The sequence below is a fragment of the Macrotis lagotis genome, chromosome 2 (genome assembly GCF_037893015.1).
Source record: "Macrotis lagotis isolate mMagLag1 chromosome 2, bilby.v1.9.chrom.fasta, whole genome shotgun sequence".
NCBI lineage: Eukaryota > Metazoa > Chordata > Mammalia > Peramelemorphia > Peramelidae > Macrotis > Macrotis lagotis.
Window position 1 is genome coordinate 45,779,151 of NC_133659.1, and position 16,672 is coordinate 45,795,822.

A 16,672-nucleotide genomic window follows, 5' to 3' on the forward strand; every position below is an offset into this window, starting at 1 on the left:
ATTTTAGTGGAGACCCAAAATATACATGAAAATACTTGAGTGTGTGTTGTATGTCTCCAACTAATCTTTTCATAATCTTTTCAATCTCTTTTTAAATCCCCATGTCGATTATGACAATGGCCTGCACATTGTAGACTGTCCATGAATGAACCCTTTACATCCCTATCTTTTCTAGCAATTGACTAGAAGCCAAAATTCATAAGATTTGCTTTCCCCTGGGTTAATGGACTTAAAATCACTCAGTTTCTTTTTTCTTCCAGAGGATTATTGGAAGTCTGCCAAAGACAGCTAAAGCAAGGTTCCACCCTGATTGTTTAGATAAGAAAACTACAGAAATCCTGTTTATTCTTAAGTGTCTAATGGGCAGAGTTTGTTGAACAAAGCGAGGGGCATCCAAAGAAGAGTTTTTTCATTATAGAGCTTTCAGTCTTGGATCACTAAGGCAGATATATCTGGACTATTACTGAATTGGCCATTTTTTTAAAGGGGGATTTTCAGTGTATTCACTGTCATTCAAAATGACAGTGGTGTACGTCATAACTTCAGTCAAGTGGATAGAGGGCCTTCATTTTGGAATCAGGGAGACTTAGGTTGTAGTTCTGATTTTGATATCTATGGACTGTGTGGCTCAAGATAAAGCAATTACTTCTTGGGGCCTCTGGATAACTCTCAAAATGGCAGAACAGGTACTGATCTACATTGATAGAGGGAAGTGCCTCATCAGGAGTTTCCCATGTGAATGAAATCACAGACTGAATCCAAAAACAAACACACAGTTTTGTCCTTTGGACATATACAGGCTGGTATTTGTCATATCATTCCCCTCCTGAGAGTATTATCACTCTCTTAAGATGCCAAAGTCAAATGTATAGAAAGGGCTAGATTTTCAAAACAGATCAATTCAAGGGGAGCTTGCTAGCTGTTTAACAAAGAGATTCACCATTGGAATTCATTTTTATGCCTTGAGCTCCCAAGTTTTTTGGAAATTTAATTCCATTTTGGCAATATTTTAGAAAAGCCTTTCTACTATATAAAGTAAGGCACACTTCTTCAATAATTCTAATGGAAGTTAGGAAAATGATTCTAAGATTCCCCGCTTTCTAGTATTTGCCTAATACAAACCAACATTTAAAAAAACCCGCAACATCCAATGACATTTAAAAGGAAACCACTCAAATGTTTTGAATGATCTTAAGACTATGAACTACCATAAATATTTCCAAAAGGAAAAGGTAGCAATATCACCAAATAGTCATCTCAATCAATTTGAACTTTTGCCAGACAAGACATACATCCAAATCTAGGTTAACAATTAAGATTAAATCTGGAATCTCCTATGAAATAAATCTTACTTTTATATTTTTCTGTTCTAACTCTATATAATATGATACAGACTAGCTTCTAAATGAGGATTTTGAGGATGATATCAAATTAAATTCCTCATCAGCTGAGCTGAGAAAGTCCCCTCTCAGGACCTACATCTAACATTATCTTTTCTCAAAATACTAGTTATAATCATTTTTACTTCAAGGTTCCTTCTTCTGTCCTTAAGCATCATTTTGAACACTCATCAGATCATAGGATTTAGGTTTAGGAAGGGACCTTAGTGGTCATCAAATTTACAAATAAATTAATAATACTAAGCCTCTGAAAAACCTTGCTTCTCTCCATGAGTATTCAATGGAAATATTTAGTCTGTGGAAGAGAAGTATAAGGTGAGTATATTGTGATACATTGTTCAAACAATTGAAGTATGGTTTTAAGTAAAGAGAATTCTGCCGTCCTGATGGACCCTAGAGGGCAGAAGTAGGACTAAGCAGGTGTTAACGTCACAGAGAGCCAGATTTGAATTCTGTGTAAAGAAAAAGTTTCTAACAATTATAGCTTTCCAAAAAGTGGATTAGCCTCCTTGTCAAATAATGACTTTCCTGCCACTGAGGTCTTTAAGTGAGGCTTTATGTCCAGTTTTAAAGAATTTGAAGACAAAATGAAGGCCTTGGGTAAGGGGTTGAACTGAGTTCCATTTCAACTCTGAGAATCTATAATGCTAGCACACAGATCTAAAAAAAAAATCATCAAATTGGACAAACCAATCATATAATTACGAGCAGCCTGAGGTTCTTTGTAAATTTTGGCAACGACTGTCTCAGTATCAAAGGTCTTGACTTCAAGGGATTCTTTTGATCTATTGCAAAAGATCAGAGTTCAAATTCTACTTCTAATCTATACTAGCTGGGTATCGTGGGAAAATCACTTACCTCTTAGTGTCCCAAGCAACTTTCTTTGAGTATAGGCTTCAGGTGAGTTGCAATCTGCATCAATGGAAGGGGTTTCCACACCAGTAATTCCCCATACTTATAAAATAAGAATTGTGGACCCCTTTCCCCAACCCATCCAGGAAAAAAAAAATTGCAACTCAAAAATTGTCCTATGTCTTCTAGTTTCTGAAGAGGTGATTCTTCATAAGTGGTGAGAATATTCCCACCAATGAGATCATAGCTCCTTGAATGATTAAAGTGGTATTATAGAGTAAAAAATGATTTGAATATAGAGTTGGCAACCTGGATTTTGTCCCAACTCTGCTATTGGCAGATCACTTGACAGTTTTAGCCTTAAATTCTCATTTGTAAATATAAGACTGTTGGATTTATAGATGCTCTATAATGTATCTTTTAGATATTACATTCTATTATTCTTTTCTAGTAACTGCCAGAGAATAGATTGCTTACCGTTAAGATGGTAGTATTCATTTACAGAACAACACTGAATAAAGAGGTACTCCATACATACTAGAATTTTCTATACAACCCAAATTTCACCTCTACTTTATCTCCCCAAAGATTTAAATACTTTGACCATTTTAAATGAAATTTTTTTTCTCACATGTTTTTCACATTTCCCTGCCTTTTAAACAGAGTATATTCAGTTCTTCAAAATATCTGTGATTTGTCCATTGAGGATCTTCCCTCCAGTAACACAGATCACAATCCCTCCATGCCTTACTAGGAGCTCTAATATACTATGCTAATAAAAAATTTTAAAAAATAGCTCCTGAAGTCATTTCTGAAGCAGATGTCTGGTATAGTATGACAATTGGCTTGTCACAAATTTCAGAATAATATCAAACTGGAGAAAGAATAAAAATGGGAAGATTTCATATAATAAAAACTGCTCCAAACTGGTCAAGTTCAACAAACTATAACTACTGAAAAAATTGGAACTAGAATGGAAAGTTTAGTATCTGGAAATAGATTGACAAGACATAGAAAAAGCTCAGAAAACACCAAAAATGAGTCTATTCTGGAGGTGACAAATTCTGTGGATCTGAGAAACTAAGTCTCAAGATATCTCAAAGTAGGGAAAGCACCAAATGATTGGATAAAAATAATAGTTTTGTCGAAGATCAGAGAAGGACATAGGTCAGTAATATAGCAAGAGCAAAGCTTATTAGTTTCATTAGTAGCTAGAAATTTTGGAGAAAATGGACAAGAGTTATACAGAAATGAGAAGGCATGGATGGCTTCCAATCTGTACCATCAGAGTGAGTACCCACAATGAGGCAATCACAGAGCCAAATGAAAATTAAAGTATTATATACATATTTACAGACAGATCTATGATTGATTCTAAGCTATATGGTTTAATATATCACTGACAATGACACATTTTTCTGAACATTATTTAAAAAATTGATTGTTTTGACAGACAAAATCATATATACAAGCAACCTGAAAGCTTTCTAGTTGTAATAGAACTTTGTAGCTTTTAAACCAGTACTATTGAGCAGGAAATTGCATTCTGATCAAACTGGAGGTTGGGTTAAACGGTACCAAAATATATAGTCTTATCTCTCTGCTATGGCTTGCTGAGTTCTCAGAACCAAGAGCTCATCTAGAGATCTTATCTAAAATGCCTTGGCACCATAAAGATGATGCTCAAGCAATGTTTCGATCAGTGACTAAATAATTCTATTCTTACAACCTCAAGTTCCAAAATAAAAGGCCTAGATTGCCTAGGGAGATGAAGAACTATTGGTTGTTGGGGCAAGAGGGTTCTATTGGGGTGAAAAAACACTCTTAAAACAAGAAGCCCTCATTTCACACCTCTTTGATTATATACACACATTTTAGGGCATTGCAATTTATAGATAAAAGATCTCCTTTGTCCTCAGTTGCATCTTTTGAATGTGGGATAAGAAATGGTGCTTATATTTATGGGGTTTTCCCATTAGTTGAGCACAGGAGGTGTGAGGGAACTGATTTCAGAATATGAGCTATCTTTCAAACATTTTAGATTGGTCATTTCTAAATCCCAAGGTAGTTTAATGTGGTGATGATACTAAAGTTGGACAATCCATGCTAAATTCAAAATTTTGTATTAAAAAGAAGAAAAAAGCATATTTAAATGAACTCATTAAAAGAGCCATTTTTCATAAATATTTAAACTATCAACAATTTTCATTTAAATAATATCAAGAAATTTGAAATCAGCATTTATATAAATATATTTATATGTAGATACATAAAGACACATTTAGAATCTTAGCTTTCAAAACCCAAGTTTACACTACGGATAACTCAGGACAGAATGCACCAACCTTCTGCTTATCAAGGATTTTCATAGCATAGTACTGTTCGGTGGCCTTGTGTTTCACAAGCATGACACGTCCAAATGATCCAGTTCCAAGGGTTTTCTTTCTCTCAAAGTCATCCAGCACAGCAGTATTCTATGTGTAAAGGTGTAGGATTGATTACCAAATCAATTCAACAAACATGTAAGTGCCTAATAAATGAAAGGCACGTGGAATTTACAAATGATGGGGTGTCACACAGAAAAGGAGCTAAGACTTTTTCTGTTTGGCCCCCGAGGACACAACTAAGGGCAATGTGGGTGGAAATCGCAAAGAGCAAAATTAAGACTTATGATAAGAAAAAAAACTCCAGCAAGTAGAAATATACAAAAGTGACACAGGCTGCCTTGAGAGGTCTTTAAGCAAAGGTTGAGTGACCACTATCCAGAATGCTGTAGAGGGATTTCTTGTTCATATATGGGCTACACTTGATGATCTCTGAGGGCCCTTCCAGCTCTGCGATTCTTTGATCTTAGAGAGGAACTCAGATGGACAATGAGCTGGACTCAGAATTAAATAGAATTAAAGTTGGGATCACCTTTGGGAAACTGAGTAACACCTTCAATGAACTTAAACTGCTCCCTGACAAAAGGATCTCTTTAATAACTTTCTCCTAGTCATGCTATGTGGGTATAGGATTGTGATCTTAGAAAAGGAAAACAAAAATAAATGAAAATTGCACATGACCCAAAGGGGCAATGGAAAGACACATGACAAGAGCTGAGAAGGCTGCGGCATATTACTAACATTCACTTAAATGAGAATGAAGCCAAAAAAACACAAAAAATATCATCAAAGACATGTATGCATGGTGACCTGTTCATGAATGAGGGATAACAACTCCAAAACCCAAGAATTACACTGGTATCCATTAAATATCAACCAAAGAAAGAATGCAGGGTATGTAGACTCACAGAATCATAGAATCACGGAATTGAAGGGCTGGAAGGGACTTCAGTGGCCATCTAGTCCAACCCATACATGAAAGAGATCCCCACTATGACATACCCGACAAGTGCTCGTCCAGCCTCTGCTTGCAGACCTCCAAGGAAGGAGCCCCCACCACCTCCTGAGGCAGCCCATTCCATTCCTCTATGGAGGATTTATGGAAGGAAATAAACAAGGATTGCACAGGATGAGAAGTTGTGGACATGTTCTTATATGCACCCCTGGAGGGAGTGCTCAAATTGATGGGGTCAAGCATCCACCAAAGCATCAAAGTGTATGGTTTGACAGGATTCCAGAAAAAAAAATAGGGTGCATAAAAGAGCACGGGCTTGGAGTCAGTTTCTTCATCTTTAAAACAAGATAGTATATTTGATCTCTCCCCAACCACAGCTCTAGAATGCTATGACTTTATGAAAGCATTCCTTATTTTTAGTATGGGAAAACTAAATTATAAGAGAGTCAAAGTATGTATTCCCCTTGTGCCAGTTCAGCTGTGGATGTCCATGAAAACCATTCCCTCAATAGTACTTGTTTTTCTACATGAGGTGGGAGAGCCAACTGGTTTCTTTTTGCTAGAGAACAGCAGCAGAATTTTCCAGTACTCGATCTTTCCTGTATTTCTGCCTCCATCATCACTGTCCTCATAGTCATTATCCAATGGAAGCAAAGACAGGGTCCTGATCTCTCCCTCTCAGTTGCTGTAATTGCCAAGTTCTAACTCTATTGATGACTAAAAGGAAAACCCTTGCTACTTATCATTCTCCATTAGTCTTAACAGAACCTGGGGACAAGGTTAGAAAAAGGATCTCCCATCCCCAAAGGGAAACCATCAAGATTTAACACAAACTGTCTAGTATTAGCCATCTATAGAAGCTACAAATTCAAAGAATTGTTTTAGAAAATGTTTTCAAAGTATTATTGGTGAAACTAGTGAGTTTTCCAAATCTCAAGGATTTTAGGGCACCTCCCTAAAAATACAGGCATCCCATGAAATGCTAACTGAGAATAAGCTACAATCCTGAAACTGGAATCTTTGGGATGACAAGGTATTAAAGGGACAAACATTTTAATTGCTTGAAAAGGAAGCTTGAAAGAAGACAATTTGAAAGTAAGAATTTGCCATTGTTTCTCCAGCTCTGTCCAGTGGAGAATGCCCTAATTGTATATGACTAACCTCTACTATTTTTTAAAAGAAATATTTCTAAGGGAGAGAAGTTCCTTAATAAAATCTCATTCCTTTCACTTTGATTCTCTATTTAACAAGCAATTTTTCAATTGTGTAATTTGTTGTTTAGGATCATCATAAGATCATAGAATTGGAGCTGGAAGGGACCTCAGAGATAACTTTGCCAACCTCTTCATTTTACAGATGAGGAAACTGAGGCCAAGAGAAGTTCATTAACTTGCCCAGAGTCCCATAGTAGTAAGAGATTGGACCAACTTATGAATCCAGGTGCCCCTGAGCACCCTTTCCATGGCACCCATGGGGAAATTTAGCAACCAGGAGAGGAGTGGATCCCTCTAGAAAACCGGCCCAAATTTGCCGGTCAGAAATCTCTCCCCCATTGTTTGCTTTTGAGTTAATGAATCAACATTTTGTTAAGAAGATTAACTTGAATTGATGCTCCAGAGGTTGATTACCCTCGGGTGAACTGACAAAAACTGAGTTTCTGAACCTACAAAGCTGAATACTACACCCGAGAACTACAGTAAGCCCACCAGAACATCCTCACAGAATCAGAGTTTGAGAGTTGAAAGGGGGACGTTTAGCAGTCCCTGGGATGTGAAGCCTTGACTGAGCAGTCAGTCAGCAGGTTTCTTTCTGTAATGCCTTCTCTTAACTGGAAAAAACAAATCACACCACTGACTTGATGGTTCTTTTGGTAAAAAAAGAAAACCTTTCATTTATATTTCAAATTTAATTTTCCAATATTTTTATCTTAATAAGGAAATTCAAGACTATATCCTTTAAACTTTAATCTGGTTCATTTTTGCTTTCTCCATCTTCCACCAAAGAACAGTTGAAGTATTTATTGCTGTCTTACCAAAATAGAAATATTATCTCTCTCCTCTCTCTCTCTCTCTCTCTCTCTCTCTCTCTCTCTCTCTCCCTCTCCCTCTCCCTCTCCCTCCCTCCCTCCCTCTCTCGCTCATGTAGCATTTTACACCTCTAAAAACCAACATTTACTACAAAATATTCATTTCTGCCAGATCTTTTTTTTCCTTTCTTGGGGTATTCCCTACCTCCTATCCTATTCTCTGTTATATGATGCTTTAAATAGTGTCAGTATTAATATGATTGCATTTTAAATAAGTTATATCCCCCAAACCTGGGGAGACATTATTTTTTAAATAAAATTATTATGATTATTTAGAATTAAAAATTCTTTAGTAGGAAGATTTATTAAATATTTAAAGCTCAATGTTATAAAAATCTTTCAAAATTCATTTTACAGCTAAAATATCTCCATCTTCTTCCTTAGTTCCCCAAAGAATAAAAAAATTACAAAAGAAAAAATATTTTAAAAGTTAGACTTATTATCTTTCAAAATTCAAATTCCGCAAACATTTTTTCCATATTGAAACTATCTAAGGTATTATGCTAAGTAAGGAGGATAGTAAAACAAAATACTTATCTTTCATCTTTTTTACCAATAATATTATTTTTATAAAGGAATCCTTATTCAACTAGTATGATGGCAGATTCTAATAATGATTATGTATTTTTAAATGATATGATATCTGTACTTCTAGACAACACTTAACATTACTGGTATTCTAGAATAGCAATTATAAAACATTTACATTATGACTACTATAAGAAGCAGAACGGCATAATAGAAAGCTGGCAAAACTAAATTTTCATCAAAATTTATAAAATAAGTAGCATCTACATCTGTTCAACGTTGCGAGCTCCATATTCAGTATCTTTTCATTTAAACAAGTCATAAGTCATTACTGTATTAACAAAACTTTTAAAATTGGTTTGTCATTTCAGGAAATAATGAAGCCTTTACTTTCCTTAAGATTTTAAAATAGCAGAAAATTTTAAAGATGTTTACCTGGGTAGGATTTTCCCATTTCCTCAAGAATTCTTCCTTGGCCTTGGACAGGAAGTCTCTCACTGAAAACACATAAAATGTACTTTTTTTTTGCTAAATATATATCTTAGTTTTTTGAATAAGCACTTAATAATAACTATGGCTACTATATAATAATTGGGTTAAAAGAATGCGGCTCAGAATCTTCTTATAGAAGACAATTATAGACTTCTTAATATGAAGCAAGAATTCCTATTGGGCCTAGGATAATTTTTTAAAAAATATTCTGGAGTATTATTCTATGTAAATCACTTTGGCAATAGCAATCTACTGACAAATCAATAATTCTGTTTCTACAAATAGAGTTGAAGGTTTCATACCAGCGCAAGATAAAGTGACTATTACAAGTAAGGATACATTAATTTCAACAATATTCATCCTGATAACAGTTGCAGTTACTCATCTATTGGTTTAAATCATCTTGTTTGCAAGTATCAATATTAATGGCAAAGCATCATCGAAAACAACAGCAAGAATCCATGATCATGAAAGCTCAACACAATAGAGAGACCTTCATGAGAAAACACACTTTTCTGTCCAATTCTAATACTTGGCTTTACAGCAAGCACTTTTAAAACATAAACATTGATTTGTTATCAAATTTCTTATTATTTATATAAGGGTTTATTTAATACACGCAAGCTCTTCATTTGCTTCCAATTGAAGGTATTCAATTTTAAGAAGTTTGTTTAAAGTGTTTTCTTTTTTGCTTTGCTGGGACTTGCCATAACGTGATTAGCAAGCAGTAGTTATTTGTGATTAATTGTTTTAGATATTTAAAAGTAACTGTTTGGAAAACATCTTTCAAAGATATCTTTCAAAAAAAAGCTCAGAGTATTAACAAATAGGGCAATAAACAAACAGGAAACATAAAGTCTGGCTAGATATAGTATATAGAATGTAAATCACCATTTCCCTCAGTAAAGGTATAGTTTAGCATCCAAATGGTAAGGCAGATTACCACCTAATTCCCAATATGGTGTCTTTGTTTCAAAATATGTTTCAAAATTTTGTCTTAAAATTTTTTCAAAAGTGAGTTTCATCTCCCTCTTTTATTTCAATAAAAGCATGATGCAATTTAGCGATATCAGATAGTACAGAATAGTTTTTGAAGAAAAGAATGATACAGTCAGACTTGTGAGTTAATTTTGAAACTGTTTTTAAATATTCTCTATGTTTATCCTCCTAGACAAATAGGTTCTTTTTTTCTTTTTCACCTTCTATATCTAATCCATAATCATTTTGTTAGTTCTATTTCTCCATCTCTCATCAACCATCCCTTTTCCACTCTCATGGGGGAGATGGAGAAGTAGAATTGACAAGATAAATGTGAATTATATTCATTTTTCTTGAATGTGGATCTGAGAGAAATCATAGGAAAGGAGTAACAGTTTTTCCTCAGATAAAACTATGCCAAAACTATCCCCCACCATGCCAAAACCATTAAAGGGTTACCTCTATAGGTTAAGTATGTGACTATTATTTCCAAGATCTATTACAGTCTTTATAGGGAATCAATAAGACTTAAATAAGCAATTTATATTGTCTTCTTAGAGATTTGCCATGGCACTGGAGAGACAGTGTGTGTTAGGTCTTGACTCCAAGTACACCTCTCTAATCACTATACCTTGGAAAGTCTCATATATATATGAATTCCCATTCTAAAATAGCAAATTTGTTTTAAATATATTGTTTAATGCTCTATTATTCTATTATGGAATAGACTCTACAAAAAAGCTTTTTAAGCAGCTTAGGTTGTAAGACCAAATAGGAGAATAATTATCCCACTTAAAAATTAGTAGATTATCATTTCCCTCTAAAGATTGTTCTGAAAATTTCCAAAATAAGAAAAGAGAAACAATTTTTATCAGAATCTCAATTTCTCTTTTCACCAAAACTAGAAATAGTCATAGGATCATGCTTAGAGTGAGAAGGGGTCTTAGTGGTCACTTATTATCAGTCCCTTCATCTTAAAAATGAGGAAAGAGAGACCCAAAGAACAGAAATGACTTGCCCAACATAAAAGAGATAGGAAGTAGCAGAGTTAACATTTGAAGCTATGTTCTCTGACTCCAAATAGAGCATCTTTTTAAACTATACCATCCTGTCAAATAACCCAATAAAGTCTTCACATGGATTTTATCTCAAGCCTGGCTAGTATATTTGTTTTTAATGTCATTGCAACTGAAAATCTTAAATGTTGGGATTCACAAAATTATTCAAGTGAAAATAACCTGATTATTTTTAGGAGCCAGGTGCATGAAAATAAATCTCCTCTAATTACATGGCTTTTATTCATTGATTTATAAGATTATTTATATGAAAGCCTTAAAATGGCACATTAAAATCCCAATGAAAGAAAAATGAGAAACTTACATATTAATATTGGCTCCTGATGGTGGGATTTTCATATTTTCCAGTTTTTATAAGACTTATTTAGCTTCTCTAAGTGAATTAACACAAAAGCCTAAACACACTTTTTAATTTAATGTAGTACTGCTTAGAGTTCCCCCGTCCCAGAAAGGAAAGGCTTTTCCCTTCATATCTAAATATATTTTAATAAATAACTGAAGAATGTCAGATATTATATACTCACCACTCATGCTGAAAACCAGTTTTTCCAAAACACATTGCTTATGAAAACCATCCAACAGTATTGTGAGTTATGTTAAATTCTAGAGGTAGAAGCACTGATCCTGGAAACATATTCACTGGAAATGGAATATACCATACAGAAATAGAAAAAGGCTTTTCTTCCTTAAGAAAACTGCTGGAAGGAAAACCCAACTAACCAACCCAAGATGCCACTAGCTAAGACCAAAAAAATATCCAAGATGTGCATGGCTAGTTTTTCTATTACGTTCTCATCAAGCCATCCTCTCCTCTGGATACACCACCACTTCAGCAATTTAAAATGGCAGAGAGAAAAAAAATGTTCAAATGCCAGTATGTTTAAGATGTTCTCCGTTATACCTAGCATGAAATGTTACCATGGCAACATTAGACCAGAATTATCAGTTCACTTGTAACCAATGAGTAGTTGCTCTAAAGCTTTGATCAATTCAAGCATATAGGATTCTCCTCTACGTTTCTAGTATTAGATGATTTTTAAATGTAGCCCCATATGTCATTTCAGTGCTTATCTGGCAGTAACATTTTTTACATCTCTCAAAGATATAAAAGTTTATTCATGAATTACTGTTTTCCTCAAACACAGTGTTTATTTCTCGATTCCATATCGAATCTGGCAAAAGGCAAACAAAAAAATGCCTTGTTCTAAATATCCTTCAATTACACTCAGATCTTATTGTGAGCCCCTGATCTCACAGATACTAAAATGCAGTGCTGCTAGTGACTATTGCAATGAATCTTATTACCCAGACTGGCAATAGCTTTTATTTTTCATGGACCAGGATGAAAGGGAGCTACATCACATAGCAGTACTAAGATAAACTACTCAAGTTTGCTGTTCTTTGAAAGTGACATAAAATGTTCCATTAAATATACTGGCATTTAAAAAGGAAATACTATCATTTTTAAACTTCCATTAAATTCAATATCATAAGTGACACTAAGTTTCTTGTCCCTTAAAACTGGTTTTATCCTGGCTTGCTGATTAAGTGAATCTTCAAGTGGCCACTAATACAACAAAAATCAGAGGCTACTGTAGTATTTCACGACATTTAAACTATATTTCAGATTCTACTGGTAAGCTGTCAGAGATATTAGCAAGTCATATAAATGACTCTGAGACTAGGGGAAAGAACACTGACAAATTGTTGAGAAGCTGGGTTCAAATTTCAGTCCTCCCATTTACTATCTCTATGACTTTGGACAGGTCATTCACCTGCTATATGTTTTCATTTCCTTACCTACCAAAAAAATTCTTAAACCTAAAGAACTCATTTTCGCAGGCCATCATATACTGTTTTTTGTTCTTTAAACATTTCACAATGTATATGTCTTACTGGTTTCTTAAACTGTCAAATTAAATATATTTATATCTAAATAAGCCAAGTATTATCTTAAGAACTCAATATTTTTGGAATGGCAGTTATATGTCAGGTTATAACTATACTCTTTTGAGACAGATGGTCATTGTAAGACTTATAAAACAAAAAGCAGACATAATGTGATTTTTAAATTAAATTTCAAAGGTCAAAATAGAACAAACAGAGTGAGTTTTTTAAGTGCCATGATAGTATTTTTGAGTTGGTTTCATAAAAAGAACCAGATCAATATATCATTATGTCATTTCAATTGTAGGGTCTATAATAGTTCTTTTCCTCTAATTTTTTGAAGGAATCAGAGCAAATAAAGATATTTCATGTATCCAGGGATAAGCCAATAAGGAGGCTACTCTGGTGATATTCTAGAAAGGAAATCAATTAAAATGACTCTAAGAAACTTCTGACATTATGCCAGATGAATGGGCATATTAAAAGATTTTTTCCTTCTGTATATGAATTACTGAATAGGAATCTACTTCCTGCTAATAGATAGTTGTAAATCAAAAACACCAAACTCATCTCCAGAGATTATCTACATCATGTGGCTGCCTTGTTACCTTAGAAGCAAAAAATAATGGAGATAAGTCTGGTTGAATGGAACCCTAGATCTATCTCATAGTCAACAGACTTGTGCAATAACTCACAGATCTCATTTGTTTAATGCTATACATGGCAGCCTCTTTGCTTAGTGAATTTCTTGAAATAGCACCTTAGAAACAATTAAATTCATCAAATTATCATTAGTATACATGACATTCCATTTCCTTGACAAACAAGATGTGCAAGTAAATGCTTTCTACATCTGAAAAGATTGTAGCTATGCAAACAGTTCATAGCCTAAGTATGTTAATAAACTAACATTTTATTAAAGAAACGAAGGCTATTTCAATATTTTTCTACTTTATTATTTCATAAAATGAACTTTTATAGTCCTTAAATAATAGAGATTATCTGTTTAGTAGTTTCTTTTCCATATTATAAATCTTTTAAGACAAAGTACTATTAGTGTACTTTCCTTTGTAATGTATATCCTAATATATTTTTATTCCTTCAGGTTTGAAGATAATCTAAAGATAAAGGGATGCTCAAATAAGCAGATTTTTTGATTAATTAAAAAACTCCATTGTTCTTGAACCATGAGGTCTATTTCTTTTGTCTCTGAGACTTCTTGAATATTAATTATCTTTTAAGTTTGGCTTTTATAGCCAAAAGGATTCTATTTATATAAAATCTTATAAATTTATATTGCAGCTAAGTATTAATGGCAACTTTTTCCTGAGGTAACAAGTTATACTCACACCCTGTTTAACCAATCTGTCATTTCAAATAGGTCAAGATCTTTTGCTCATGACACTTCTCTACTCCTAGATATCTGTAGTTATTACTAAAGAAACCTATTCATCAAAATGTTTAAGTCCACTTAAGACGTAGCTAGTAATTCCTGTAAATACTAGCAATTAAAGGATCGTTAGATTATTAGACCTTTATGAAGAATATTATTTTTTCTAAAACAGATTAAGAGAGTGTAGCAGTATAGACTACAGCAAGGTCATACAGGTGAAATTTCTGTTAACAGGAAGTCTTTTAATTGATTTTAATTGTATCTAAGTTTCCTCCTCTATAATATTAGCTATATGGACATGATCAAGACACTTTTAGTGAAACAATGAATGGCCTTTATACAGATATAACATATAAATTTCCCTTTTATATACCTTAATTTCTTAACAGAAGGCAAAAACATTTATGAAATGCATATATTTATACCATGTCTATCCAATCTATGAAAGAGGGAAAGTTAAACAGACCTAGTAAACTCAGAAGTATTTTTTTTTTAATTTTAGGGTTTTTTTCCCCCTGTAACTCATGGGTTAGGAAAATTCATAGCTTCTCTGCAATTTATCATCTTAATTATTTGTCTAAGCTACTGAGAGCTTAAGTGAGCTGACCAAGGTCTCTCTCTCTCTCTGCCAATAGGAATGTTAGAGGAAGAGCATATGTCTTGAACTGATGAACCAAAAAAAAAGAGAAATTCAACACTGTATGAGGAACTTTTTGATAATCAATTAATAAATCCATTAAAGTACAAGATATTCTGAAGGAACTCATTTTCTTTCTATTCAAACAATTAAGGGGTGAAAGAAAATGAGTTCCTTCAGAATCTCCTATGTTTACATAACTTCTTTTTAAAAAAGGACAAAGTTCCCACAGATGACTTGATTTCATATTTTAGGGGGAAAAAATCCAACACTAATATGACCTAGAGAATATCTGATGCATGAATCAAACTAATTATCAATTTTTATAAATTCTATTCTTTGCTTAACTAGAAAGTACAGATTATACCAAAAATTTGAAGTTATAGAAGACAGTTCAATGAATAATTCTATAAGCAAAATTTTAATTAAAATAATAACATGAAGCTTTTAACTGCTGAAATGACTCTATACATTCTAAAATGAATGAAAACATTGCTATTATTATAAAGGAATCCTTTAATTAAAAACAGAACCAATTGCCACAAAATTTGAGGCTTCCCTCCTCCAAGGACATAAAACAAATTATTTTTTTGAATCTAATCATTTTCTCTGAAACTAAAGAATTAATAGATACTACCAGGTCCAACTAAAAATCAGCATAAAGCCTATCTAATGCTGATCATGAAAAACAAAACTACACGAGTTAGGAAGTAATATGGGAGTAGCTTCAACTTAAGCCCACAAAATGTCCCTCCATGATTGAATAGGTAGTTATGAGCTAGGAAAAAAGGCTCCAACAGCATGCTGTTCTTTAGATCCAATTCAATCATCAACAGCTCTTAGTTTTTGTTAGTTAACTGCAAGTTGAAGGCTACCAGAGGAAGACTTACTTGATCTGTCCCATAAGGCAGTGTACTCAGAGAAATGAAGACTCTCATTTTCCAGAGTGGTTTTCAGATCATGGGTTGTACCCTTGGGCTGTCTATGAAACAATCGACTAGCAAAACCTTCAAGTCTTTGAAGAGTAGTGGTAGTCCCTGGACACTGGTTACAAGGCAGCTCCCTCCTAGCTGCCATTCATCTACATAAGATTTTTCAATACCAAAGACAATGCCCAGAAGAAGCTCGGTAACTTCTAACATCGAAACTAAGAGCTACGCTAGTGTCAAACTTCCTGTTTGCAGGGTATTCAAACCACTACTGCTGTTCTGTTTCCTGTTATATCAAACAGCACATTTATGATCTTTTCTAGTGAAATTCTCATTTCATCTCAACTAAAGGTAATGATCAAAAAAAACCCAACCCTACAATATTTGCTTTCAAAGCTCTGAGCTTAACAGATCTTTCATATATAAATATCCAGTAATGATATCATTAAACATAAAGGTATTTTATATATGGTAGTTTAAAAATAAATGGTAATAATTTTAAAAATACTTATTACAACTTATACTAGAATGGAAGAAAACTGCTTGAAGCACAGATCTGATCTACCATTTTGGCAAGCCTATCAAAAAAGAGATGAGATTAGTCCATTTTGACTTGTTCTTTTTTTTTAATTTTTTTTATGTCTTTTTTGCAAGGCAAACGAAGTTAAATGGCTTGCCCAAGGTCACACAGCTAGGCAATTATTAAGTGTCTGAGACCGGATTTGAACCCACGTACTCCTGACTCCAAGGCCGGTGCTTTATCCACTACACCACCTAGCCGCCAGACTTTGACTTGTTCTTGATGAGCCCCTACTCACTGATAATTGAAAGCTATGTGCTTTTCTAAGACCTCACTCACTAGTTCCTTATAAATTTTCTAGAATTTTGTCAGGATCTAAAGTCAAGCTCCCCAGTGGAGAGTGTGGAGAATTCACACCTTCCAACTCCCCCTGCCTTTTTTTGTAAGTCAAGATATTTGTCCATCTTCAGTCTTAAGACTCCTCTACTCTTCACAGTTTTGCTTTCTTTCTTTTTTTTTTTTGCAAAATCTTACTTCTTCAGAAGTCTTCCTCAG

At 33.9% G+C, this 16,672-nt stretch overlaps 1 protein-coding gene across 1 annotated transcript in view; it reads right to left on the reverse strand.

The window, feature by feature from the left end:
• PRKACB (protein kinase cAMP-activated catalytic subunit beta) overlaps nucleotides 1–15,818 on the reverse strand; it is a 33,236-nt gene extending 17,418 nt beyond the window's left edge. Inside the window, exons 1-3 of the mRNA XM_074221806.1 lie at nucleotides 15,559–15,818; nucleotides 8,641–8,702; nucleotides 4,598–4,726 (exon numbers count right to left, since the gene is read on the reverse strand). Of these exons, the coding sequence (XP_074077907.1) occupies nucleotides 4,598–4,726; nucleotides 8,641–8,702; nucleotides 15,559–15,745 (378 nt within the window). The 5' untranslated portion in view covers nucleotides 15,746–15,818. The remainder of the gene's footprint in view (nucleotides 1–4,597; nucleotides 4,727–8,640; nucleotides 8,703–15,558) is intronic.
• Between the last annotated feature and the right edge of the window lie 854 nt (nucleotides 15,819–16,672).